Source organism: Takifugu rubripes, chromosome 3, assembly GCF_901000725.2.
Source record: "Takifugu rubripes chromosome 3, fTakRub1.2, whole genome shotgun sequence".
Taxonomy (NCBI): Eukaryota; Metazoa; Chordata; class Actinopteri; order Tetraodontiformes; family Tetraodontidae; genus Takifugu; species Takifugu rubripes.
This window is the reverse complement of record NC_042287.1, coordinates 442351-467042: the sequence shown is the minus strand read 5'-3', so window position 1 is coordinate 467042 and position 24692 is coordinate 442351. Positions and strand designations below refer to the sequence as shown.

Sequence of the window (24692 nt, the reverse complement as noted above, 5' to 3'; positions counted from 1 at the left end):
AGGGCGACGGAGCGCCGCCTCAACAGAGATGTTCGCCGGTGATGATCCACTCTGGCAGGACCGCACAACCTGAAATGTGTGACTCGCGCGCGAGCACGTGGTTTGTTCGTGCGTGCGAGAGATGGTCCTGGTGGTGCTTCGGATGAGAAACTGAAGCAGACACATGCGAGGGAACTGGCGGAACAGAGCAGCGACGGGAGACAGCAGTAGCAGCCCGGGAGGAGACGGGTCCCTGCTCCGGTATGTCCTGGTCTCGGTGTGGACCAAGAGTCCAACCAGCCTCAGCTGCCACTAACTACCTCAAACAACGAGTTATTGTTATTGACGCGTTTGATTCTGGCGACGACAACTGATGACGGGGGTTAGGAGAAAGTTAAACTGTTTAAGAATGATGGCGATGACGTCTCACTCTTCCAGAAATAAGTGAGCGGTTCGTTTGATGCTAATTATTAAGATGAATAATTGTATATGCTAATCATTTACGGAGGAGCTTTAAATGGGTTTGCAAAACTGGTCACAAGTGTGTTTGTAAAATTTTAACGAGCAGATTAAATGAAGTTGGAAATGAGAAGTCAAAAACAATGTTGAAAATAATGTGTAATTAATGTGTAATATGTAAATTGTAATTCTCCTCCCAAAAGATGATTAAAGTCATTTGTGTCAGGAGTCAAGGCTCCTGTTGCTGACTGACTGGCTGGTTGATTGATTGGTTGATTGATTGATTGTGTTTTGTAGGTGTCAGCAATAGCATGAGCACCTTCTGCTCGGTATGATGTCATCAGACCACGCCCACTCCCCCATCTGCTCCCAACATCTTTCTGTCCCGGTGCTGATTGGACACGTGCCACCTCAGCCCCGCCTTCTCCTCTGGCTTTTGCTCCTGATTGGTGGAGAGGTTTTGCAGGTGAGCAGCTCTCATCAGCACTTCCACCCTCATTCCATAAAGATAGCTGGTGACATCACTTTGGGGGGGCTGTTCCCCATCCACGCCCGCGGCCCGCACGGCCTGCCCTGTGGGGAGCTGAAGAAGGAGAAGGGGATCCACCGAATGGAAGCCATGTTGTACGCTCTGGATCAGATCAACAGTGACTCAGAGCTGCTGCCAAACATCACGCTGGGGGCCCGCATCCTGGACACCTGCTCCAGGGACACCTACGCCCTGGAGCAGTCGCTAACCTTTGTTCAGGCCCTGATCCAGAAAGACACGTCTGATATCCGCTGCTCCAACGGAGACCCGCCCATCATACGCAAACCCGAGAGGGTTGTGGGAGTGATCGGAGCGTCGGCGAGTTCCGTGTCCATCATGGTGGCCAACATCCTGAGACTGTTCGAGGTAAATGATGTGAGCGACGGACAGCAGCAGAAGCTGTCTGTGTCCGCAGGTGTGTCTCAGATTCCCGCTAGTCCTCTAGCAGGCCCCACGTCCCCTGTTGGTGTAGCACCACTGGCAGACACCTCCTGCCACCTCTATGCTGATGACACAACCTTTTTAAGGGTTTTTCAAAATCAACAGTAAATAGAGAGATGAATGTTCTTCAGGGGGTTGAAAGAAAGGGTGTGTTGGTAGGTGGGTGGGTGGGTGGGTGGGTGGGTTGGTTGGTTGATGAATGGGTGGGTGGGTTGGTTGATGGGTGGGTTGGTTTGTAGGTGAGTGGGTTGGTAGGTGGGTTGGTTGGTTGGTGGGTGGGTAGGTGGTTGGTTGGTTTGTGGATTGATGGGTGGGTTGGTTGGTAGGTTGGTGGGTTGGTTGGTTGGTAGGTTGATGGGTTGGTTGTTAGTTGGTGGGTTGATGGGGGGTTGTTTGGGAGGTGGGTGGGTGCGTTGGTAGATTGATGGGTTGCTTGGTTGGTGGGTAGGTGGTTGGTTGGTAGGTGGGTGGGTGGGTTGGTTGGTGGGTGGGTTGGTTGGTTGGTTTTTAGATGGGTGGATGCATTGGTAGATTGATGGGTTGGTTGGTTGGTAGGTGGGTGGGTGCGTTGGTAGATTGATGGGTTGGTTGGTAGGTGGGTGGGTTGGTTGGTAGGTTGATATGTGAGTTGGTTGGTAGGTTGATGGGTGGGTTGGTTGGTAGGTTGATGGGTGGGTGGGTGGGTTGGTTGGTGGGTTGTCTGCGTGCATCATTGTTAGCAGTATAGTTGAGTTGAAGAAGATCTTTATTGTCTTTTCCTTTGTTTGGACACTAAAGGTTATTAAACCTTTACTGCGTGGTTCTCCATCATGCTAGCATGATGGTAGAATAACGGACTGAGTCAGCGTTGCGCCTGAATAACGATGCTCGTTCTGAAATAGTCTTTTGTTTCATCCCCCCGATTATGAAGCAGCTTTTAATGAGGTTTAATTTCCTGAACACTCCACCAACCACTCAGGCAGAATGTGTGTCTGTCTGAACTCTGAGACACGGCTGTCCCCAGTCACTCGTGTCCCCATAAGAATGTAAGAGCTGACAGTTACAGGAAGACGAGAGGCAGACAGGTGAACAGGAACACAGGTGAATACAATCAGCTACTGCGCAGAGACACAGGTGAACAGACAGGCGGGTGGGTGAAGCAGTCTGGTTGGTGGATTAATGGAAGACTGGCCGTCTCTAATGAAAGCTTTTAATGACTCACACTCATGCGTGTGTGCATGCGTGAAAGAGAGTGATTGTGCGTGTGTGTGTGCATGTGAAGATTATTAGATTATTTTGACTCAGTTTTGTTATTTTAAAACAAACAGCAGAAACACAGATGCTTCATGGGAAAATGGCTTTTTTCTGCATTCATTTAGGTTGTAAAGAAACAACCGAAAAACGAGTGTGTGTGTGTGTGTGTGTGTGTGTGTGTGTGTGTGTTTGTGACAGAGATACTACAGGATAACCAGGACTTGTGATGTGGTGGTTCTGCTCACCTCCAGCTCAGAGGTGAGAGGGGGTGAAGCTGGAACATCAACCTCATGGTCATGGTTGTCTGGCTTCACTGGAGCGTCACTGTGGTGATGATGACTGTCATAACCAGGTCTGCTATTAGGAGCTCGTTAATGTGGAGTCCTTCATTAATCTACACACACTCGCTCACTCTCTCACACACACTAATGTGATTATTATTCAGGTTATGGAAGCATTTGACACACATTCAGCTCATGTTGTTACACAATTTTAATCTACTGATGTGTGTGTGTGTGTGTGTGTGTGTTGGGGGTAATATGTATGATTTTGTTCACATTTTGGGTCAAATTCTTTCACCAGTTAATTGGGGAAAGAGCTTTGTCCCAGATTAGAAACAGCTGATGGTTTTGGGTCAACGAATATCTGAGATCTTTTCTTCAATCATCAGTTTTTGAGCCTTGAGACAGAAATCAATGACATACATGTTGTAGGTGAAGGTGATGGTGAAGATGATGGTGAAGATGATGATGAAGGTGATGATTAAGGTGAAGATGATGTGAGTGTGATGGTTAAGGTGAAGATGATGGTGAAGGTGAAAATGATGGTGAATGTGATGATGAAGGTGATGGTGGATGTTAAGGGTGATGGTGGTGATGGTGAGTGTGAAGGTGAGTGTGACGGTGATGGTGAAGGTGAAGATGAACGTGATGGTGATGGTGATGGTGATGGTGATGGTGAAGTTGAACGTCATGTTAAGAGTGATGGTGGTGATGGTGAAGGTGATGGTGAGTGTGAAGGTGATGGTGACGATAAGGGTGAACGTGATGTTAATTGTGATGGTGACAGTGAAGGTGAATGTCATGTTAAGGGTGATGGTGGTGATGGTGAAGGTGATGGTGACGGTGAAGGTCATGTTAAGGGTGATCGTGGTGATGGTGAGTGTGACGGTGACGGTGAAGGTGAAGTTGATGTTAAGGGTGATGGTGGTGATGGTGAGGGTGAAGGTGAAGGTGAACGTGATGTTAAGGGTGATCGTGGTGATGGTGAAGGTGAAGGTGATGTTAAGGGTGATGGTGGTGATGGTGAAGGTGAACGTGATGTTAAGGGTGATGGTGGTGATGGTTAAGGTGATGGTGAAGGTGAAGGTGAAGGTGAACGTGATGTTAAGGGTGATAGTGGTGATGGTGATGGTGATGGTGAACGTGATGTTAAGGGTGATGGTGGTGATGGTTAAGGTGATGGTGAAGGTGAACGTGATGTTAAGGGTGATGGTGGTGATGGTGAACGTGATGTTAAGGGTGATGGTGGTGATGGTTAAGGTGATGGTGAAGGTCAACATGATGTTAAGGGTGATAAGGGTGATGGTGAAGGTGAAGGTGATGGTCGTATGGGTCCCGTAAATCCACCATTAAATCCAGTCATCGATGTGTAAATGCGCTGTGTGAAGCACCTGTGCTGAACCAGCTTCCTCAGGTGTTGCTCATGACCTGTTCACCACAGTGATGCCTCTCGTCTGTTGGTCCCAGATTCCTCAGGTGAGCTACGCGTCGACGGCTCCAGAGCTCAGCGACAACAACCGATATGACTTCTTCTCGCGGGTGGTTCCTCCGGACTCGTACCAGGCTCAGACCATGCTGGACATCGTCAAAGCTCTGGGCTGGAACTACGTGTCCACACTGGCCTCTGAGGGGAACTATGGGGAGAGCGGAGTGGAGGCCTTCATGCAGATCTCCAGAGAGGCTGGTATTTCAAGAGCGTCCCTCAGAGTCAGAGCTGCTCTATCAGCTTTTAGAGATCTGGTTTGATGCTCAAAATAATCCCAATCTGTCATCATAAACACACTTTTGTTAGAACACCACTAGGACCCGGAGCACCGATCATAGCCTGTCCTAAAGGAACCTGGACCAGAAGACATTTTAGTGAGATGTTCCCTCTCTCTCTCTCTCTCTCTGTTTCCGCCTCCCTCGCCCTCTGACAGGCGGCGTGTGCATTGCTCAGTCTGTGAAGATCCCACGTGAACCAACAGCTGGAGAGTTTGACAAGATTGTCATGCGGTTGATGGAGACCAGTAACGCCAGAGGCGTGATCATCTTCGCCAACGAGGACGACATAAAGTAAAACTGCAAACGGCCTCGGCTCCTCTTTAAGGACCGGATGGTCATGTGACTTCTGTCCTTCCTGTAGGAGAGTCCTGGAGGCAGCGCAACGTGCCAACCTGACAGGCCACTTCCTGTTCGTGGGTTCAGACAGCTGGGGAGCCAAGAGTTCCCCCATCACAGAGCTGGAGGACGTCGCTGAGGGCGCCGTCACCATCCTGCCTAAACGGGCCTCCATAGATGGTGAGAGAGTAGAAACCATGGAAACAATGCACCATGGAGAAAGGCTGACGAGTGTGTGTGTGTGTGTGTGTGTGTGTGGTACAGGCTTTGATCAGTACTTTACATCTCGTTCTCTGGAGAACAACCGCAGGAATATCTGGTTCAACGAATTTTGGGAGGACGACTTCAGGTGTAAATTGACGCGACCTGGGATCAAACTGGACCCTGATAAGAAGAAGTGCACCGGTAGGCCCACCATGAAGGGGGGGGTAAGGGTTTATGGTTCAGGATAAACCAACGTCCACGCACGCAGGTGAGGAACGGATTGGCCGGGACTCGCACTACGAGCAGGAGGGGAAGGTCCAGTTTGTGATCGACGCCGTCTACGCGGTGGCCTACGCTCTGCACAGCATGCACCAGGACCTGTGTCCCGGCAGTGCGGGGGTGTGCAGCAACATGGACCCCGTGGAGGGACGCCTGTTCCTGCAGTACATCAGAGCCGTCAACTTCAACGGTGAGAAGAACCGTGATTCACCACTGTCTTTACCCCCACGGCAATGTTCCCTCTAAGCTGCGCGCTTGCGCAATTGCGCACTGCTTGTACATACTCAGCGCACAAGAAAATCTATGCAGCGCACAAAATAAAATTCAACAGAAACGTATTAATTCATATCTAATTTTAGAACTGATATGATCTAGTTAATTAGACCAGTAATATTGTTTTCTGCACCATTTTGCAACGTAACTCAATGAGCGACAGGTGTCCAGCCAATAATCCGATACAGTTCACTTACGCTACGCAGCCAATCATAGCATTGACAGTGTTTGCGTATGTGCCCTGCTTTTACTCGCCGTGCACGTTAGCTAGGTAACAACAGTGCAGCGGAGTTAAGAGACGCAAATGCTAATCCCTTATCATGGCGAAACGAACGGGCAGAGCCACATCCACTCATCAAGCCAAAGTAAAAAAGAAATGCGGTTCTTTTAAGATGGAATGGCTGTCGGAGTATGTGCAAATAGAAGAACAAGCGGTGAAACTGAGTGACTCTTCCTATGGTTAAAGCAGGACTCTCACATATAACATAGTACACATCTCATGAACAACAACATTTTTGTCTTTTTCATTTTATGTGCTGCTGTCATTTGATTCTTTTAATAAGCCATGTAACTTGCTATGATCCAAGGTCTTGAACACGCATGACACTGGTGTGTGGCCACAGCGTACCCATCTGATGTTGCTCACAGTGGTCCTCGGTGTGCTCAGGGAGCTTGTGTGTCTGCTCAGACACATGAAAAATTAGAGGGAACATTGCCCCACGGCTTCTTTTACACCGTTGTCCCTCTGCCGCCTCGCTGGCCTGTGAGTCCCCTGAGGACCAGGAGCTTCACATTCTCCCCAGGCCAGCAGGCTCCTCTCACAGTCCAAACACATGCACGTGGGGTTGGGTGGCGGTGAGGCTGAGGTCCAGGGTGCAGCCCTCCTCCCTCCTGGAGGCTGCTGGGACAGTAGCAGCTTCATCCTGGAAGACTTCAAATCAATCTTTCATAAAGATGAGAAGCAGCAGCAGCTGAAAGAGGCAGGGTTCCTTCAGGGGGGAAGAACCCCCCACAAGCTCTGAAGGATTAAGTGTTTGACTAGAAGGTTGTTGGTGTGGGAGAGGAGATCTTTCACTCCAGGTTCAGATCTTCCTGAAATAGAGCAGAAAAAACAAGTTCTAAACAAACTTATTGACTAACATTCAAAACTCATTAAAGATAAGATCAGCCAAGCTGCTTCCCCGAGGTTCTGTTTGTTCTGGATCCTTTAGACTCTGTTTGTTCTGGATCCTTTAGACTCCGTTTGTTCTGGATCCTTTAGACTCTCTTTGTTCTGGATCCTTTAGACTCCGTTTGTTCTGGATCCTTTAGACTCTCTTTGTTCTGGATCCTTTAGACTCTGTTCTGGATCCGCTAGACTCTGTTTGCTCTGGATCCTTTATACTCTGTTTTTCTGGATCCTTTAGACTCTGTTTGTTTTGGATCCTTTAGACTCTGCTTGTTCTGGATCCTTTAGACCCTGTTTGTTCTGGATCCTTTAGACTCTGCTTGTTCTGGATCCTTTACAGTAGACTCTGTTTGTTCTGGATCCTTTAGACTCTGCTCGTTCTGGATCCTTTAGACTCTGCTCGTTCTGGATCCTTTAAGCTCTATTTGTTCTGGATCCTTTTGTTCTGGATCCTTTAGACTCTGTTTGTTCTAGATCCTTTAGACTCTTCTGAATCCTTTAGACTCTGTTTGTTCTACATCCTTTAGACTCTGTTCTGGATCCTTTAGACTCTGTTCTGGATCCTTTAGACTCTGTTTGTTCTGGATCCTTTAGACTCTGTTGGTGTTCTGGATCCTTTAGACTCTGTTCTGGATCCTTTAGACTCTGTTTGTTCTGGTTCCTTTAGACTCTGGTGGTGTTCTGGATCCTTTAGACCCTGATGGTGTTCTGGATCCTTTAGACTCTGATGGTGTTCTGGATCCTTTAGACTCTGTTTGTTCTGGATCCTTTAGACTCTGATGGTGTTCTGGATCCTTTAGACTCTGTTTGTTCTGGTTCCTTTAAACTCTGATGGTGCTCTGCACCACCGAACAGGTGCAGCATTCCCTGTAGGTTCTGGGCGGTTCAGGTTCTGCTCTGAGCAACAGCTTCTTCTTTATTCAAGTTAAAAATAACTTAATGCACTTTACATGTTCAAGGTTGCGTGTGTGCGTGTGTGTGTGTGCGTGCATACGTGTGTGTGTGTGTGTGCGTGCATACGTGTGTGTGTGTGTGTGTGTGCGTGCGCGTGTTTGCGTGCATGTGTGTGTGTGTGTGTGTGTGTGCGTGCATTTTAATAATTAATGTGAACAGATGCTGGAATCACTCTGAAGGTTCTGAAAAGCCCAACAAAAACCCACCTCTGTTTCTTCCTGGGATGTGAAACACCTGACGGCAGCAACACCTGAGTTACATCTCAGCTCCACCATGTTCCTGATGTTCCCCTGGATCTTCAGGGCAGCCTTGTGTGGGAGTTGATGATGGCCAGAGTTGAGGAACTAGTTGATCTGCAGGTGGGTTGTGATCCGTCCACACGAGGACGGTGGAGCAGCCGTGTGGCCCTGGGGCCTGGCTGGTTGTCACGGAAACGTGCTGGCTGCTCGTTCCTCTCCATGTTTGTGTCCCAGGAACAGCCTGGTCCACCGACCTGTGGCCTGCCGCAGGTCAAAGGTCAAGCTTTATACAGCACCCTTCATGCAGAAACATGGTTGTTGACAGATCTGAGTCCTCGTTATTTGGCTAATGCGTCATTGGAAAGGGGCCGTGGCCTCAGGCTTTGGTCCAGGCCATTCCTTCTACCTTTCTTTTGTGTTTTCCAGGAAGCGCAGGGACCAGCGTGTTGTTCAACGAGAACGGGGACGCTCCCGGTCGCTACGACATCTTCCAGTTCCAGATGACCAACCACAGCAACCCTGGCTACCACCTCATTGGCCAATGGACCAACAACCTCAGGCTGAATGTAAGGAGATGAAAGAGGGAATTCATGTGTGTCTGCCCCGACGTCACCTGTCTGCCTGCCTGTCTGCCTGCCTGTCTGTCTGCCTGTCAGCTGGAGGAGATGCAGTGGTCCGGAGGAGATAAGTCAGTTCCAGCCTCCATCTGCAGCCTCCCCTGTAACCCTGGAGAGAGGAAGAAGATGGTGAAAGGTGTCCCGTGTTGTTGGCACTGTGAGGTACAGTCGCTGACCTTTCTGACCTCATCCACCAGGTTATGGGCTCCTCCCAGTGACTCTCTGTCGCGTCGTGTCCCGTCCTGTCCTGTCCTGTCTGCAGCTCTGCGACGGTTATCAGTACCAGTATGATGAGTTTACCTGCGAGACCTGTCCATCAGACATGCGTCCCGCCCCCAACAGGACCACCTGCCTCCCAACCCCCATCATTAAACTGGAATGGAACTCCCCCTGGGCCCTCGTGCCTGCCTCCCTGGCCATGCTTGGTATCCTAGCAACCAGCGCGGTGGTGATCACCTTCATCCGCTTCAACGACACGCCCATCGTCAGGGCTTCGGGGAGGGAGCTCAGCTATGTTCTCCTGACCGGTCAGTAACCAACTGGTGAGTGTCTGTATGGGGTTTCTGCTTCTAACGCCCCCCCCCCCATCCCCTCAGGTATCTTCAAAATCTACCTGATCACCTTCCTGATGATCGCAGAACCGGGCGTGGTGGTTTGTGCCTTCCGACGACTTCTGCTGGGTCTCGGCATGGCCATCACCTACTCCGCCATGTTGACCAAGACCAACCGCATCTACCGCATCTTCGAGCAGGGCAAGAGGTCGGTGACCCCGCCCAAGTTCATCAGCCCCACCTCCCAGCTCATCATCACCTTCGTGCTGATCTCTGTGCAGGTGAGCCTGGTGGCCTGCTCCCACTTCCTGCCCGCCTGAAGGGGCTTTTTTTGACCTTCGGCTGGTGTTTGTGTGCTTCAGGTCTTCGGCGTGTTCGTGTGGTTTGCTGTGGTCCCTCCTCACACCATCATCGATTACGAGGAACTGCGTCCTCCCCAGCCCAACCTGGCCCGGGGCATCCTGAAGTGCGACATGTCCGACCTGTCCATCATCTGCTGCCTCAGCTACAGCATCGTGCTCATGGTAACACAGTGACCTTCAGCCACGTCAACTCCCGCTCTTGTGAACGATAACAGGAAATAAGCGTGGCGTGTCGGTGTGTTGCTAGGTGACGTGTACGGTGTACGCCGTGAAGAGCCGCGGCGTTCCAGAGACGTTTAACGAAGCCAAGCCCATCGGGTTCACCATGTACACCACCTGCATCATCTGGCTGGCCTTCGTGCCCATCTTCTTTGGCACGGCCCAGTCCTCCGAGAAGGTGAGGACCTCTGTCAGGAGGACAGGAACCAGAGTAGACAGGCTGAAACCGTCCTGGTAGATACTGTCAGATGGACAGATGGACGGATGGACGGATGGACAGATGAAAGCAGCCCCAACTGTCCAAACCAAAACAGCTTTCAGTGTTGGTGCTTTGTTGTGTGTTGACGGGAGGAACGTGGAGACTTTAATGCAGCTGACAGACAAAGTGGAACAGTTGGATTATAGAGATTACAAAGCAGCACCAGACGTAATTATGGGATATAATTGTTCAAGCCAAAGTTAGAGCGTCGGGGGGTTGTAAGTACAGAGAAGGGAGGAGTGCGACCCCACCTGCAGGACACATGGACGCTGCAGCTGCAGTGTGTAGAAATAAGAAGAGTCTTTTTATTCTTGCATTAATGATGCTGGGGGGGAGGCGTCCGCCAGGGGACACGGGACAGGAACAGCGGCTCCATTACTGCTCTTCCTAGGTTGAGCTCCCTGTTGGTGCTGATGTGTGATCACGTGACTGACGTGATCTTCTAATGGGTCAGTACCCTGTTCAGTTCCAGAACTTTACCGCAGCTGTTTAGATGCACCTCAGTTGGAACTCTTCACTAGTCTTATGCCTGGACACTGGGACCAGGGGAGCCCTGCTCACATTCTGTCCTTCTGTGTCCACAGATGTTCATCCAGACAGCAACTCTGACTGTTTCCATGTCTCTCAGCGCTTTTGTCTCACTGGGGATGCTCTACATGCCAAAGGTCTATGTCATCCTCTTCCAACCTGAGCAGAACGTCCAGAAGAGAAAGAGAAGCTTCAAGGTGGGACGTGTCTCTTCCCGGTGGGTTGGGTCTCCTCCCGGTGGGACGGGCCTGGTGGGAGGGGCCTGGTGGGACGGGTCTCCTCCTGGTGGGATGGGCCTCCTCCTGGTGGGAGGGGTCTCCTCCTGGTGGGACGGGCCTGGTGGGAGGGGCCTGGTGGGACGGGTCTCCTCCTGGTGGGATGGGCCTCCTCCTGGTGGGAGGGATCTCCTCCCGGTGGAACGGGTCTCCTCCTGCCCACTGTTAATGTTACCTTGTCGATGTTGCCGTCTGTCTTCGTTTCAGGCTGTTGTCCAGGCACAGCTGTCAAACGAGAAACAGAACGGAGAGGTGAAGATCGAGCCCGACAGGTCCCAGTGACCCTGCAGGACGTCCCTGGTCCCAGTGACCCTGCAGGACGTTCCCTGGTCACAGGTACCCACACTCTCCTTCCAGCCTGTGTGTCTCCATCACTTCTTAGGACTGTTGTTCTGGGTAGTGTTCAGGTGGAAGCCTCCGCTACAGCATCCAGACCTGAAAGCGCCCAGATTTCAGGAATCAGCTGGCATTTCGGGGTCTAGTGAAGGTTGGGACACTTCCCAGAATGCACTGGGGTATCCTGGTTCTCACACCTGGGGGCGGAGTCGGACCATTTAGACCATGATGCTTCCTGACGCGTGGAAGCTTTGCAGATATTTCTGGTGGAGCTTCTGAATATTTCAGCTGCTTGTTAAAGATTCATCGCAGCAGTTGAGACACTGTGTGCTCCAGAGCAAGGCACTAATGCTGCAGGTTAATGGTTCTATTCCCTGCGCAGAGAAAAACCCAACCTGAGAGCAGCTCCCAGCTGAAGTTTCTTCTTTCTTACGTTGTTCAGTGTAAACAGGAATCCCTTCCACCAGAGACAGGGTTAGCGCACGTGAGAGTGCACATAACCCTGAGACTGAACACGTGAGTGTGAGAGGATGTTAAACACCCTCCTGTGATAAAAAAAACAATCAATCTTTGACTCACCCATTAGTGTTATGGTCATAACAAGGGCAGGTAGTTAACCGGTAACAGGTAGTTAACCGGTAACATGGCCACCACAGTAACTTAGCAACAGCAACACTAATACAGGTGCTATTGATGGGGCGTCGCCGTTGCCCGTCTTCCTGTCACCTGATCCCTCTGACCAGGGGAGGCAGGAATCAGCTGTTTAACTTTAGTCCTGGCAGTGGTGAGGGTCACGTAGTGGGTGGTGTCTGAACTCATGACGTGACCCCAGCACCCGCTGATCAATAACCGCTGCTGATTGGCTGATCAGGCTCTCTGCTGATCAATAACCTCTGCTGATTGGCTGATCAGGCTCTCTGCTGATCAATAACCTCTGCTGATTGGCTGATCAGGCTTTCTGCTCTGTCATCACAGGCAGCTGCAAAGGTCCTGAGAACATCATCAACCTGAAGATACACACACACTCATGCTTGTACTATCTTTGTGAGGACTTTCATAGACATATTGCATTCCTCAGCTCCCGAGCCTGACATCCCATTTAACATCCTGACCCAGACTCTGACCCCGACCCTGACCCTAGCCCTGACCCCGACCCAGACCCTTACACAGTTCCTTGACCTTTAAATCAGGTCTTAACCCTCAAACAGTCCTTTGAAGTCCAGAGGACCAGCCAACATGGCCTCACCTTACTGGTAGAATGTGGATTTGAATATGTGAGTACATGAACACACACACTCACACTCTCTCTCTCTCTCTCTCACACACACACTCTCTCTCACACACACTCTCTCTCTCACACACACGCACACACTCACTCTCACACACACACTCACTCACTCTCTCACACACTCACTCTCACACACTCACACACCCCCCCCCCACACACACACTCACTCTCTCACACACTCACACTCTCTCACACACACACTCACACTCTCTCACACACACACACTCTGCTCTAACAGGTTCTGGTGGAACGACTGATGAGGTGTCTTTCATCTGTAAACTAGTTTTGTGGTGTTTTGGTGGTTTCTTTCTTCCTTACAGATGTTGAGATGTTTCTTATGTTTAATGGTGGGAGGAGCAACATCTGTATGATGTGTGTGTTGTGTGTTATTGATGACTAATTGATCGTGAGCGTCCTCATGTCTATGCTTTGATCTTCGACCTGTTCAATAAAGCTTTGATCACAACCGTCTGCATCGCCTGGTTTCTTCAGGAAACACAACCTCCCATTTAGAAGGAGAACACCCCACCGGTGGAGGACGGAACCCTCAACATGGTTCCCCCATGAAGATGCTGCCACCAGGGAGGAGCTGTTGATGGTTCTGGATGGTTCTGAAGCCCTGCCAGCTGCTGCAGCTCCAGCAGCCCTTTGAAGCACCTTCATTTATTCATCTCTCCCTTCCAGCTCCGGCATCAATATTCCAGACCAGGAGGGAACAAACATCAGGGTGCTGGCGTCACTGTCCTGGCCCGCAGAACCAGAACCTACAGAACCTGCAGAGCCCTCCTGACGGAACAAACACAACCTTAACGTTACCCAACTCTGCAGATTTACCACAGTCTCCTGAAGATCAAACATCCTTCATCAAAATTCAGTTTAAAAATGTGTCGATGTTGCTGCTGCAGACTCACAGCTGCATTTTGACCAACATCAAAGGACCAAAGAACATCGATCACAATGTGGAAGGTGGGAAGAGGATATGAATATGGAGCCATCATTCATTCATCCATCCATCCATCATTCATCCATCCATCCCTCAATCCATCCCACATCCATCCATCATCAATCCCTCTCTCGATCGACTCCATCGGCGGATCCATCGATCGACTCTCTCTGCCTTCTCTTGCTTCGGTCTGCTGGGTACCCTCCAGCATGGCGCGCTCCTCGGCTTCACATGAGCTCTTTAAGGACGGAGTCCGCGCGGCCCTGCACGGCTGGCCCGTGCTGCAGGTAAGCTACCGGTGCACCTGACGGACAGGTGTGGAGGAGAGGACCGCTGAAATGCGGTCAAAGACCTGGCCGGTGCGGTTCTGATGACTTGACTAAGAGGCTAAAGCTAGCAGCCAGGATCGAAGGTAAACTGCTGTTAACGGTGGTTCACAGCCGAGACCTGTGGCATCGGGGTCCAGAAGCTGCTGACCTGAAAGTTACAGCCAGTTCCAAAGTTAACGTAGCTGTTATGTTTTAAACTAGCTGCTCATAAACAGATCGATGGGTTGTTTCCCTGCCAGCTTGACCACTGTTCCCAGTTTCCTCCGTTTGTGGATACTGGTTGCGACTGTGGTTCCCAGAGCCTTTTATCCCAGACAGACACGTCTCTCATCTCTTGGTCTAATTTAGTTCTCGTCCTCAGATCGCCGTGGACAACGGCTTTGGTGGCGTTTATGGCCACCAGAAGGCTGACTGGATGGTGGACGTGGTCCAGCAGTACTTTCTAGACAATGGTGAGGAACATGTTCCAACATTTGGGCTGACTGGAGGTCAGACAGTCGGAATTAATGATTAAATACCCCGGAAATAACCGTGTGTGTGTGTGTGTGTGAGATCAGATGACCTGCAGCAGTACGAGGTGGAGGACTTCATCTCCCTGCTGATGCATCAGGAGTTTGACACACTGGTGGATGATGGGAGTTTACCTCAGGTATGTCCTCGGAGACACAGAGGCACGGCGCTGAAGCCTGTGTGACGTCCCACGTTGGCCCTGTGACGTCACACGTTGACCCTGTGTGTGCAGGTGTCTGGCAGTCTGCTGCAGATGTTCGGCCAGTGGCAACAGGGGGCGCTACAGCAGCTCAAACACAGTATTGAGTCTCTGTCACAGAGGACGGGTCAGAGAGCAAAGGTCACAGCTCCGGCCACAGAGTCGGACGACGAGAGCGACGCCGAGACGCAGGTGTGTCACATCACGTGATGATGTTTGTAGTTTCTTGACACATCAACATGTTGGCCTACTCACACTTCTTACTGTGCAGTTAGCGGCAGTGGCCACTGGGGGGCACCATAGATCCACTAACTGGTCAAAACCCCTCCTACAACCATGTATACTAGTTAGGGGAGAGGTGGTCACATGATTAAGTCAGACTCCTTTCATTGATCTCTTGTGTTTGTGTTAGACAATGGAATGTGAAGCGTCTGGTCCCTCAGCCAGCAGGACGGATCCTGCCCCCCCTCCTCCTCCTCAGGACGAAGACGGCTGGACAGTGGTCCGGAAGAGGAAGTGAAGACGAGGACAGAGGCTGATTGTGAACTGTTTAAGAGACTGCTGCAGTCATGCTGTGCTTCTTAAATTAAAAGGTGACGTGTGGCACTGTAGCGCGACTGGACTCGACCGGAGCGTCTCTGTTCCCCCCTCAGGTGGTTCTGGAAGGCATTTGATGGGTTAGTGGGTTGTGATGAGCCAGACAGAAACACCCCAGTGATGAGGGACACCAGCGGGACTGGAAGGGTTTAATCAGGACTTCGTGTCAAAGGGTTACAGGAAACATCAGCTGAAGAAGAAAGAATCACACAGGTAAAAAAAAAGAGGGGCGGGGCATGGACGGGAGGGGACGGAGTCATTGTAAGGCACTGTTTATTCTGGTGATAGAAACAGGTGAGACTTTACTGGTGATTACTGGTGAACCAACACGTCCCTGCTGGTCCACAGTCACCCCCCCCCGGGTCACTATGGGTTGTCTCAAAGACACAAACCACGGAAGACAAACGTTGAAATTCAAATAAAATAAAAAATCAGCTGTTAACAGGGAGGTCTGAGGCTGGAGGAGGGGACACCACCGGCATGTGGGCCCAAACCATGCTGATGATGTCACATCCTGTCACAGGAGCAACCATGCTGATGTCACATCCTGTCACGGGAGCTTTTCAGTCGCTGCGTCTCCTTTGTCTCAATAGATCTTTTTTTATTGAGTCCACGTTTCTATTTCAGTGTATTGTGATGCCTCCTGAAACTGGAGGGGGTCAGATTCAACCTTTTATTTGAGATGAAGGGAAACACAACGAGAAGCGTGGACAGGAGGGCCGGAACGCCGCCTTTCACAACTCTGTCTTGACCTCCATTTTCAAGAGGAGCGACGCGTCGCTGGGAGGCCTCGTGTCACAGTGCCCGCTGCTCCTCCACGACGCCTTTGTGTCCTGCGGGAGTCGGAACGCTTCGGCGGGCCCGTCTATGTGTTCAGCCACGCGTGTTGCAGACACTGTGCCGCTGTCGCTCGGCGGTCAGGCTGCAGCTCCAACATGGTCAGCAGGAAGTCACTGAACTCCGCAGCCTGATCCAGGGGCCACTCATACTTCTCCAACAGCACCTCGAACAGACCCCACGGCTTCAGGTTGGAAATGTGCCGCAGATCACCTGAAAGGGGTTTGGAATTAGAGAATCCAGCCAAAGGGGCTGAGAGCGAAGAGGCGTAGCCACAGCTGAGGCTCCAGACGTTACCTCTCCTGTTGAAGTACTCTCTGGAGTACCTGCCAGACAGAGCGAAGGGCAGAGGAACGGACCCCAGCAGCTCCATGATGTGAGCGATGTGGTCTGAGCACAAACAAACACAAAGGGATTGTCATCGTCGTCACGGTCAGAGCTGTGGAGACACGAGGCGCACCGGTACCTTCATCTCTGGTGTAGTCTTCACCCGAGTGAGGCTCAAACAGGTAATCTCCCGTCGCCAACTCAAACGCCTCAAGACAAAAGCAGTGGGCATGTCACACTCTGGGGGTGTTGCTGTGCTTGTTATTAATGTGTGTGTGTGTACCATGCACGCAGTGCTCCAGATGTCTGCGGGAGGGCCGTACTCTGCTCCGATCAGAACCTCCAGAGCTCTGTACTGCCTGGTCTGGATGTCCTCGGTGAAGTGTTTGTACTGGGGAGAGAAGCAGACAGAGAGGGCCTGGAATGGGTCGCTTCTTCACACCGACACCACAGAGGAAGAGCGAGGGAGGGGGGAGGACGGCGTCTCACCACCCAGCAGGCGTTCCCCAGGTCGGCGATCTTCACTTTCAGTTTGTGGGCGTTGCCGGGATCCAGCGGGCTGAGGATGAACTCTGAGGCGCTGAAGGCTGAAAGGGAAGGGGAGCGAGGTTCAGACGGAGCTTCATCCTCCTCGTCCACCTCCCAGCTCTTACCGTCTCGCCCGCTCGAGCATCCCGACTGAGTGGAAAGGGCCGACTCGGATGTCGCCGACATCACGGAGCTGGAGAAGCCCGATAACCCGGAGGCGGGGCTGGAGAAGCGTCCGGGGGCGTGGCCGTTGCACCTGTCGTCTGACCAGGAGCAGGTGGACTCTGAGCTGGCCTTGCTATTGGCTGGAGGACAGGAAGCGTTTCCGTTCACAGCTGCCGACCGAGAGGAGCAGAGTTTCCTGTTTTAGCATCTTGTTAGCGTAGAAACTAATGTTGAGGAATCTCACCGTTACTGTCTGTGCCGTCAGCCGGCGCCACGTCCTCCTCCATTTTCTGAAGGACAGACAAGCACGGAGGCATTTCTTTAGGAGGAAGGAGCTCCCCTGAAGGCTAATGTAACACTAACTAACCCTGACTAACCCTAACCGTGGTCCAAGCCTCGGCTTAGGCTGGACAGGACAGGTACCTGTATGTCCACCAGTCTCTCCTCCAACAGCCTCTGCTGACGCTTCGCTTTCCTCTTCAGCTTCTTCTTCTTGTTTTTGGACAGTTTACCAACCTGTGACCGACCCACAGACAGACAGACACCCAGTCAGGTTTCTACACACTAAGGAACGTACACACACACACGTACGCACACACACACACACACACACACACAGCAGGCCGACCAGCCAAACTACAGTTATGCAAAGTTAGACGTCTGTGTGGACTATGTGTTCTTGAGAAGAACTGAAGAAGCCTTCTGGAGAACAGACGCAGAGGTCTCACTCTGGATAACTACGACCTGGACGAATGAGAACCTTTACCGGACAAACTACGGTAAAACTCCCAGAAATGTTCTGACATCCCAAGGCTGCAGTTGTATTTAACCTGGGAGACTCTGGGACCTTGGTGTCCCCCCCCCAGTTAAAGAGACACGTTCTAGAAATGTTGGAGAACACAACACACACCTGGACACTCACCTGCAGATCCCTGGGAGCCATGCTAACTAGAGAGAGACGCAAAGAGAGACAGACAGGAAGAGAATATCAGAAATGGGAAACAAAGAGGAAGACAGGCAGAGAAATGGCCAGACGACAGCTGGGGAAGCAGACAGCCAGGAGTGCCCGTCTGTCTCCACAGAACAGAAACCACAGCTCCCAAGAACAAACGGTAAACTGTCCACACGTCCCCTGGAGTCCAGGACACACATGGGTCCTTACCTGATGAGCCGGAGGGGGGCGGGGCTCCAGCTCTCTGCCAGACGGTGGCCTCGGCTGCCAGCCTCCTGATGTACACCTCCTCCACCTCCAGTAAGATGTTCTCTGGTTTGATGTCGGTGTGGATGATCTTACATTTGGTGTGAAGGTAGTCGAGACCCTGCAGGACCTGCAAACACAGCCAGAGCACAGCTCAGCGCACAGCGCCACCGCACAGCACCGCGGGGGTCATCCCGGGCCTGTCTGAGGTCACTCAGAACCAGTGGCTCAATCGGTCCTCCAGCCTCAACACGACCCGGTCAAAAGTGTCCCGTTACCATCTAAATTAAGATGTGGGAGTCACCAGCAGCCACCGACTGCGGAGCCTGATGTTTCCCTGCCACGGTAACCACGGAAACGCCTACGAGATTCTCCTGCGCGAGTGTGTGTGTCACCTGTTTGATGATGGCCTTCACACACACCAGAGGGAGGCCCATGTAGTTTGACTTGATGATCCATTTCAACAGCTGATGTCCCAAAACCTCCATAACCATGCAGACATCTGGGAGGTGCTGAGGAAAGCACAGTGAGGGGCGCGCACGCTCACACACACACACGCACACGTGGTGAAGGATACGGACTCCATTAACTCCAGAGATCTTGAAGTCATCGATCAGCTGGACGATGGTTTCTCTGTAGGGGTCAGAGGGGTCGCTGTCCCTCACCTGGACACGCACGTGGAGGTTATGGCTTTGCTGCACATGCACACGCATAAATGTAAGAGTCACTCACACATCGGAGAAGTTTGATCTCATCCAGAGCCGTCTCCGTGTAATGGGGAGCGCTCTTCACCACCTTCAACGCCACAAAACGCTTTTTCCTGAAACGGACACAGATTTAGGAAGTGGGACAGAATCAATCCGTGCACGTGTGTGTGTGTGTGTGTGTCTTACTGCAGGTCCCAGCAGAGCCACACAGTAGAGAAATGTCCCCAGCCCAGTTTTCTCACAACATGGTACCTCCCGTTAAACAGGTCACCGATCTTCACCGGGTAGTAACCACCTGCAACACAAAGGGCACAAACTGTACGGGAGAGCACGGCGTGCTGGAGGAACTTCCTGTCTCGTCCCATTCCTGGACGCCAACGCTGGCGCCAGCGTGGGACCTTTGCCTTGAATTTGAGGCGGCTCCTCTCACCTTTGCAGTAGTCGGTGGGGTCTTCCTGTTCTTCATCGTCAGATCCCAGCTGCTGGGCTGGAGGCGGGGTTAACTCAGGAGGGGGTGGGCTGAGCATCTGGGGCGGCGTGATCAGCTGAGGGGCGACGGAGGGCATCGTGGGAACGGGAGGGCCCAAAGAGTCCAGCGGACGGGGCCCAGAGGAAGACGTGGAGCAGACGGGAGAGAGCAGGTGGGACGAGATGCTGGAGGTGAAGGTGACCGAGTTCAGCAGGAAGGGCTCGGGGTGGGAGGGGCTTAGCGGCGGGCTGGGAGCAAAAGGCGGAGCACAAGCTGGAGGGATTTCAGGTGCATTCTGGGAAACACTGTGCAATGTGCTCGGAGGTGATTTAAAGGCGACCGGGTGGTCTTCAGGAAGACTCAGAGAGGTATTTGGAGTCCTGTGAGGCACGGTGGAGGAATTCTGGGGGACTAGGAGCGGGTGGCTGGGACAGAGGACGGGACGGCGGCCTGCGTCGGACAGCGAGCGGCTCAAAATCTTAAGAGAAGTCGCCACGTTCAGAGAGGGTAGCGCAGCGGTCTGGAGGGTACTTTCAGGAGCTAGCAGAGGGATATTTATGACGTCTAGAAAGGGCGAGGGCGTCTTTGGGATGCTCAGGGGAGGAGGAGAATGGCTCTGAAGGGTGCTCTGTGGGGGCAGGGAGGGGGTTTCCCTGGGTAACGGCACGGCGCCTGTCTGCTGGGATGCTTTAGGGGCTTCGTGCGGCTCTTCTGTGCTTTGTGGCGCATCTTCAGATGACAAAATAGTCCCTGGGCCATTGGCAGGCTGCTCCATGGTCAGAGGGGTAATCTTTACATTTAAGTTCTGAGGGTTGCAAAGTTCATCAGTCCTGAAAACAGAAGAAAAGGGAACTTTAGCCCAGGAAGCTTCACCTGACTGATTCACCTGTGGAAGGGCTTTGAACTGACACTGAGAAATTTGCCTACAATGATTAACACTTTAATCTGTATTTCAAAGGTGTCCTCCAAACTCACATCTTCTTCTAGCTGCTATATAATAAAACATTTAAGTTGAAGTCACGTGTGTGTGTGTGCACGTGTGTGTGTGCATGTGTTGTGGTATCATGATTCATTCTCTGGTTCTATTTCTGGCGCTGAGTTCTCCAGGCTGAGCACTGAACCTATTTCTGTCAGCAGAAGACCTGCTAGCTTAGCAGGGAACACTAACGTGGGGCAACATTGGCCCGGTGCAGAAGCACGTCAAAGGGAGCCCCCCCCCTTAATGCTTTCAACCTTTAACCTGATCGTGCCTGCAACAAAAAACAGTTTGAGTTTCCTGTCGGGAGCTTCATTCAAGAGCCCAAAATAGCTACAAACATTTACTATTTAATCCCTTTCTAATCAACCCAACCTGAGTTGTGTTGCTGAGGCTGCAGCCATGGTCCCGAGGCTGAGCGGGACATGAGATCACGGCCCAAGAACCACGCGGCACCGACACCAGGAACCCAGACTCCAACCCTTGTGTGGCTAATTCTGCTTTATATATATTCCCATCATTTAACTGAAACCCAGATCTGGATACTGACAGCCTGGGCTCTGCGTGTGCGCGCGCACGCGTGTTGTCTCACCTGTTGTCATCTGTTCGGAGCTTCCGGTGTTTTTTGCATCGCTTCCGGTGTTTCTTGCCGTTGGCGGCAGTGTTTCCGTTCCCTGCGACAGCAGACACCACTTGTGATTATAATGTACTTTTGAGGAAACGTCACCAATTTGTCTTGATTTCAATAATTATTAAAACAACACTTTTTGTCAGGATACGGCAGCGAGGAATAAAGTTGATATTGACATGAATTCCGCGCTGGGAGCAGGTTTAGACCATCACCTGAGCCTCCTCCACACTTAAATCGTTTTTTTCTGAGCCTCCTCCACACTTAAATCGTTTTTTTCTGAGCCTCCTCCACACTTAAATCGTTTTTTCTGAGCCTCCTCCACACTTAAACTGTTTTTTTCTGCTTTGAATCGGTTTGTGCGTCAGTTTGAAGCGCGCGAGGACATCAGTCTGGTGCCGTGACTTCACCACTAGCTTAGCATGTTAGCATGTCTGCCCCTGACAGAAATACAGCCGACGCCAGTCGAACCTGAGCTCCAGAACCTCAACCCGGCTACTGTGCAGATTACCTATTAACATGCTGACCCCCGGTCCCCGAACCAAACCGGGTCAACGTGGTTCTTGTGGGCTGGGGCTCCTCTAGCTGCTGGTTCGCCAGGCGCCGTTAGTTGGATGGGATCACTGTGAGACGGGGGTCAAATCTGAAGCCAGAACGGGCGGAGGTGGTTCGGCTAGCCCAGAACTCGGCCCGACTCAGTGGGACGTTGCGGTGCAGCGAGGTGGACGGGAGCCAGTGGCCTTGCGGTTGGTCCGGTTCGATAACGGCTGGCGGTCCCTCAGCTGCCCACCTCCGGCAGCGGATCAGTCCGGTCCGGTGCGAAGAGTACCGCTGCTGTAGCTCCCGGTACCGGCTCAGCACGAGGTCTGTCGGGTTATTCTGGGTGTGTTTTCTTTGCTGTGGTGGCTTGGTGGTACCGTGCGCGAGCGCCCAACAGCTGCAGTTTGACACCGGACACCCTGATTCTCGCATGCGCAGTGACGCCGAGCGTCAGCCGGCCATACCGGACCAGGGGCGGACCTGGGCCGCGCTGTCCGGGGCCACATGTCCCCCCAACAACATACCCCCCCCCCCCACCACCACAGAGCAATCTGCAGACAGGAAACTGTTAAAATTATAATTTTATTTTACATGATGAAAATTGTGCTTGGCTTCCTGCTTTAACAGTAAAAACACACTCCCATTGCAGTTGACGGGTCTTCTTCATCATCATCATCATCTGACTAGTATTTACAGACACATTTACACACTGTTAACAAACTGTACATAGTCAATAGGAAAGCAATCTGAACTCATTGATCTTTGATTTTAAACAATATCCCTTGTAGAAAAAAGTCTGGGTCATAAACAGAGGAGCTGTTTCTTCAGGAGGTTAGAAAACTGTACAGTGATCAGGTGTCACAGGTTCAAGATTTGTGCTTCGAGATTGGCTTTGTTTCAAAAGGATGCTTTAAGAAGCAGGTAACTCATCACATGCATGCAGAGAACTACAACTACAGGTCACACACGGGCTCAAAACACAAAAAACAGCGAGACGTTCAGTTCAAACGGCAAAAATCATCAGAAATAGAAGGAGGAAAAGGTCAGAAGCTGCGAGGTCAGGCAAAACCATCATTTCTCTTTAGGGTCAGCAGCAGATTCAGCTCAAACACTCATCGTGAATGCAGGAAGTGGCGCTCAGGAAGTCCGCTTCAGCCCGCCACGCTAGCTCAGCTGTCCTGCGTATGACCCCCCAAGATCAAAACGTTGCCATGGCGACAAGCGAAGCAAGCATCAGCACACTGAGGTGGCAGCTCCCACCACAACGTTTACGCTTGAGTCTGCCTGTTTCTCCACACCGGCGGTGATAACCTCTGCTGCCTCCGGTACAGCCGCAGACGCGTCAGTGGACCGGTACCCACCCGTGATCTGCAGTGCAATTCAGTGCAGTGCAAATCTCCATCATATATTGTGATATCAGCTGGAGATTCGTGCTAAAAACCTTATGGAGTGTCTCCATGTTCAGACCTTCAGCGTCAAACCTCTGAGGGTCTATTTCATCCACGTGTCATCACGGAGTTGTGCGATAAACACCAGCAACACTTGCTGATGATCAGTTGTGTATTTTCTCTCTTTATTCTAGGATCCCACACACACACACACATACACACACACACACACACACACACACACAGGGTGAATAAGTTGACAGCTGCAGGGGTTTTTGTTGCTGTAGCCAACAATGAATCAGGTTACGTTGACGTGGATTCAGTCATTCATGGAGCTGGGTCACATGACTCAGTTTGTCCCTGTTGCTTTGAGTAATTCCTATTTCCTACGACTGACTTAGACACAGTCGGTAAAGCTGTTACAATGACAACTGTTTATAAAGATGGAGGTGCCACTTCCCAAGGGGGCGTGGCTTCACCCTCGCTGAGCTCCGCCATCCATCTTTATATACAGTTGGTCCAAACAGACAGACAGCGCCACCTAGCTGCGAGACAGAAGGCACAGCTGGGATAAATAGGTATAAATAGGACTTAGAGTATGTACATATAAGTTAGTGCAAGCACACACGGACCTGGAGACACACACACACACACACACTTTTCTTTCCTCTTCAGCAGGTTCAACTACATGTTTCAATGTTTCTGGAGTTTGTGCCAGGAGTTTCAAGAACAACGGGAATGTTTCCGAGTGTTCTCATGTGTTCTTCAGAAGTGTGAAAGGCAGATTTTTGAATGTCACGTGGAGGCCACCAGTATCAAGAGTCGAGATTCACCTTCAGTAGTCAGCATTTCTTTCTTTAGGATCTTACGTTAATTCTAAAACAATTACACAAAACTGCCTGTTTATCATTACATTAACACAGGTAAAAGGATTTTAAACTGGTTATAAGTCAAAAAGCTCAGTAAAAGATTTCACAGCTACTCATTAAACCTGCAGTAATGTGAACTTGGAAGGAAGACGAGAACGTCTGGCTTGACCTGGAAGGATCCTGGTAATTTGAGAGGAATCCCCCTGACCCCGAGTTTCCAGAACAACTTCCTAATTACTGCAGTCAGGGGGACGTCGTGCACAGCCCGTTAAAGCCTCTGACATGCACAGCTGTGTTGGTTTCAGTAGTAAAGGCAGTTAAAAGTACCGAGTGATCGGCAGGGCCAGAACCCCCGCTCCCCACAGCCTGCCAAACAGCAAGGTCTTCTGGGAAACGTAGTGCAATGCAGCTGGTGGGGCGCATCTCCCTGATCTGATCCTTTCAATTGTCGTTTCCTGATGTCGGCCCGGTCGGGATTATTGTTAGTGCTGTTAAGAGAAGGACCCTAAAGAACCGGAATCTCCTGAGTGTCACCCACACACACACACACCCACACACACACACACACACGCAGACACGCAGCAGGAAGACAGCGATGATAGTCCAGTAATTTCACTCCCTCGGGGCAGCTGTGCTGAATATATGTCCTAATCTTCATCAGCAGAGGCCCAGAATATTAGGGTCAGAGGTCATCACAGGTCAGTGACCTTGTTCTCCACCAGTGCGGCGACCTGTTGGAGCCGGTAGGCCAACTGCATCTTCTGACCAGAGCTGTCCTCATCCAGAGACATAATGATCTAACAGCAGGCGGAGACAGATTACCTAATGTTAATAACACAATTATCTCCCTGATGTGAGGAGGTTGTTGCAGCACAGCCGTGAAGACTGAGAAATGGGGCTAGGATCAT

General features: G+C 51.3%; 4 protein-coding genes and 1 long non-coding RNA gene across 13 annotated transcripts in view; 2 read left to right on the top strand and 3 right to left on the bottom strand.

Annotated features, from left to right (window-relative positions):
* Positions 1-48: 48 nt before the first annotated feature.
* grm6a (glutamate receptor, metabotropic 6a) lies at positions 49-12688 on the top strand. Of its 4 annotated transcripts, none has more exons than XM_029834362.1 (17): positions 49-240; positions 736-1333; positions 3355-3408; positions 4390-4606; positions 4842-4977; positions 5048-5202; positions 5287-5427; positions 5495-5695; positions 8566-8705; positions 8796-8918; positions 9019-9283; positions 9353-9588; positions 9670-9831; positions 9917-10066; positions 10732-10892; positions 11158-11286; positions 12262-12688. In XM_029834362.1, exons 2-16 carry the CDS (start codon positions 770-772, stop codon positions 11204-11206), a joined length of 2754 nt encoding a protein of 917 aa, XP_029690222.1. In that variant the 5' UTR covers positions 49-240; positions 736-769; the 3' UTR covers positions 11207-11286; positions 12262-12688. The 4 variants fall into 4 exon arrangements, with proteins under 4 accessions (XP_029690222.1, XP_029690223.1, XP_029690221.1 ...); XM_029834363.1 differs by having other exon boundaries at positions 79-240; positions 3355-3396; positions 10732-10872; XM_029834361.1 differs by having other exon boundaries at positions 82-240; positions 10732-10872.
* Positions 6372-9116, bottom strand: LOC115249272 (uncharacterized). Of its 2 annotated transcripts, none has more exons than XR_003887971.1 (3): positions 8933-9116; positions 8753-8865; positions 6372-6870 (listed from the first exon to the last, which is right to left on the bottom strand). It is a non-coding gene; the product is annotated as an uncharacterized lncRNA (long non-coding RNA). The 2 variants fall into 2 exon arrangements; XR_003887972.1 differs by lacking the exons at positions 8753-8865; positions 8933-9116 and adding exons at positions 8107-8436; positions 8546-8684.
* Positions 12689-13648: 960 nt separating the features above from the next.
* Positions 13649-15172, top strand: tsr2 (TSR2 ribosome maturation factor). Its single transcript, XM_003962921.3, has 5 exons — positions 13649-13804; positions 14208-14298; positions 14404-14495; positions 14589-14747; positions 14968-15172. The coding sequence occupies exons 1-5, from the start codon at positions 13727-13729 to the stop codon at positions 15073-15075; spliced, it is 528 nt and encodes a 175-aa protein (XP_003962970.2). The 5' UTR covers positions 13649-13726; the 3' UTR covers positions 15076-15172.
* Positions 15173-15408: 236 nt separating this feature from the next.
* Positions 15409-21934, bottom strand: srpk3 (SRSF protein kinase 3). 4 transcript variants are annotated; one of them, XM_011620951.2, is made up of 17 exons: positions 21499-21933; positions 20952-21033; positions 19345-20213; positions 19101-19209; positions 18940-19027; positions 18785-18872; positions 18603-18709; positions 18172-18337; positions 17920-17957; positions 17433-17525; positions 17254-17299; positions 16970-17179; positions 16806-16903; positions 16600-16707; positions 16456-16525; positions 16287-16379; positions 15409-16202 (listed from the first exon to the last, which is right to left on the bottom strand). In XM_011620951.2, exons 1-17 carry the CDS (start codon positions 21506-21508, stop codon positions 16018-16020), a joined length of 2460 nt encoding a protein of 819 aa, XP_011619253.1. In that variant the 5' UTR covers positions 21509-21933; the 3' UTR covers positions 15409-16017. The 4 variants fall into 4 exon arrangements, with proteins under 4 accessions (XP_011619253.1, XP_011619259.1, XP_029690225.1 ...); XM_011620957.2 differs by having other exon boundaries at positions 17932-17957; XM_029834365.1 differs by having other exon boundaries at positions 15409-16379; positions 21499-21934.
* A 156-nt stretch (positions 21935-22090) lies between these two features.
* The window catches only part of plxnb3 (plexin B3), a 56397-nt gene continuing 53795 nt past the window's right edge, over positions 22091-24692 (bottom strand). For both annotated transcript variants that reach the window (XM_029833192.1, XM_029833193.1), the window contains one exon: positions 22091-24581. In XM_029833192.1, the coding sequence (XP_029689052.1) occupies positions 24477-24581 (105 nt within the window). In that variant the 3' untranslated portion in view covers positions 22091-24476. The remainder of the gene's footprint in view (positions 24582-24692) is intronic.

What these genes read in the sequence shown, in the direction of transcription:
- grm6a (XM_029834361.1), top strand. Translation starts at nt 770, where the DNA reads ATGATGTCATCAGACCACGCCCACTCCCCCATCTGCTCCCAACATCTT. An exon ending in GCCAACGAGGACGACATAAA is followed by an intron (nt 4,978 to 5,047) that starts GTAAAACTGCAA and finishes TCCTTCCTGTAG; the next exon opens with GAGAGTCCTGGAGGCAGCGC. An exon ending in CAGAGCCGTCAACTTCAACG is followed by an intron (nt 5,696 to 8,565) that starts GTGAGAAGAACC and finishes TGTGTTTTCCAG; the next exon opens with GAAGCGCAGGGACCAGCGTG.
- tsr2 (XM_003962921.3), top strand. Translation starts at nt 13,727, where the DNA reads ATGGCGCGCTCCTCGGCTTCACATGAGCTCTTTAAGGACGGAGTCCGC. An exon ending in ACGGCTGGCCCGTGCTGCAG is followed by an intron (nt 13,805 to 14,207) that starts GTAAGCTACCGG and finishes TCTCGTCCTCAG; the next exon opens with ATCGCCGTGGACAACGGCTT. An exon ending in ATGATGGGAGTTTACCTCAG is followed by an intron (nt 14,496 to 14,588) that starts GTATGTCCTCGG and finishes CTGTGTGTGCAG; the next exon opens with GTGTCTGGCAGTCTGCTGCA.
- srpk3 (XM_029834365.1), bottom strand. An exon ending in TGGCTCTGCTGGGACCTGCA is followed by an intron (nt 19,028 to 19,100) that starts GTAAGACACACA and finishes TGTCCGTTTCAG; the next exon opens with GAAAAAGCGTTTTGTGGCGT. An exon ending in TCTGGAGCACTGCGTGCATG is followed by an intron (nt 16,526 to 16,599) that starts GTACACACACAC and finishes TTTTGTCTTGAG; the next exon opens with GCGTTTGAGTTGGCGACGGG.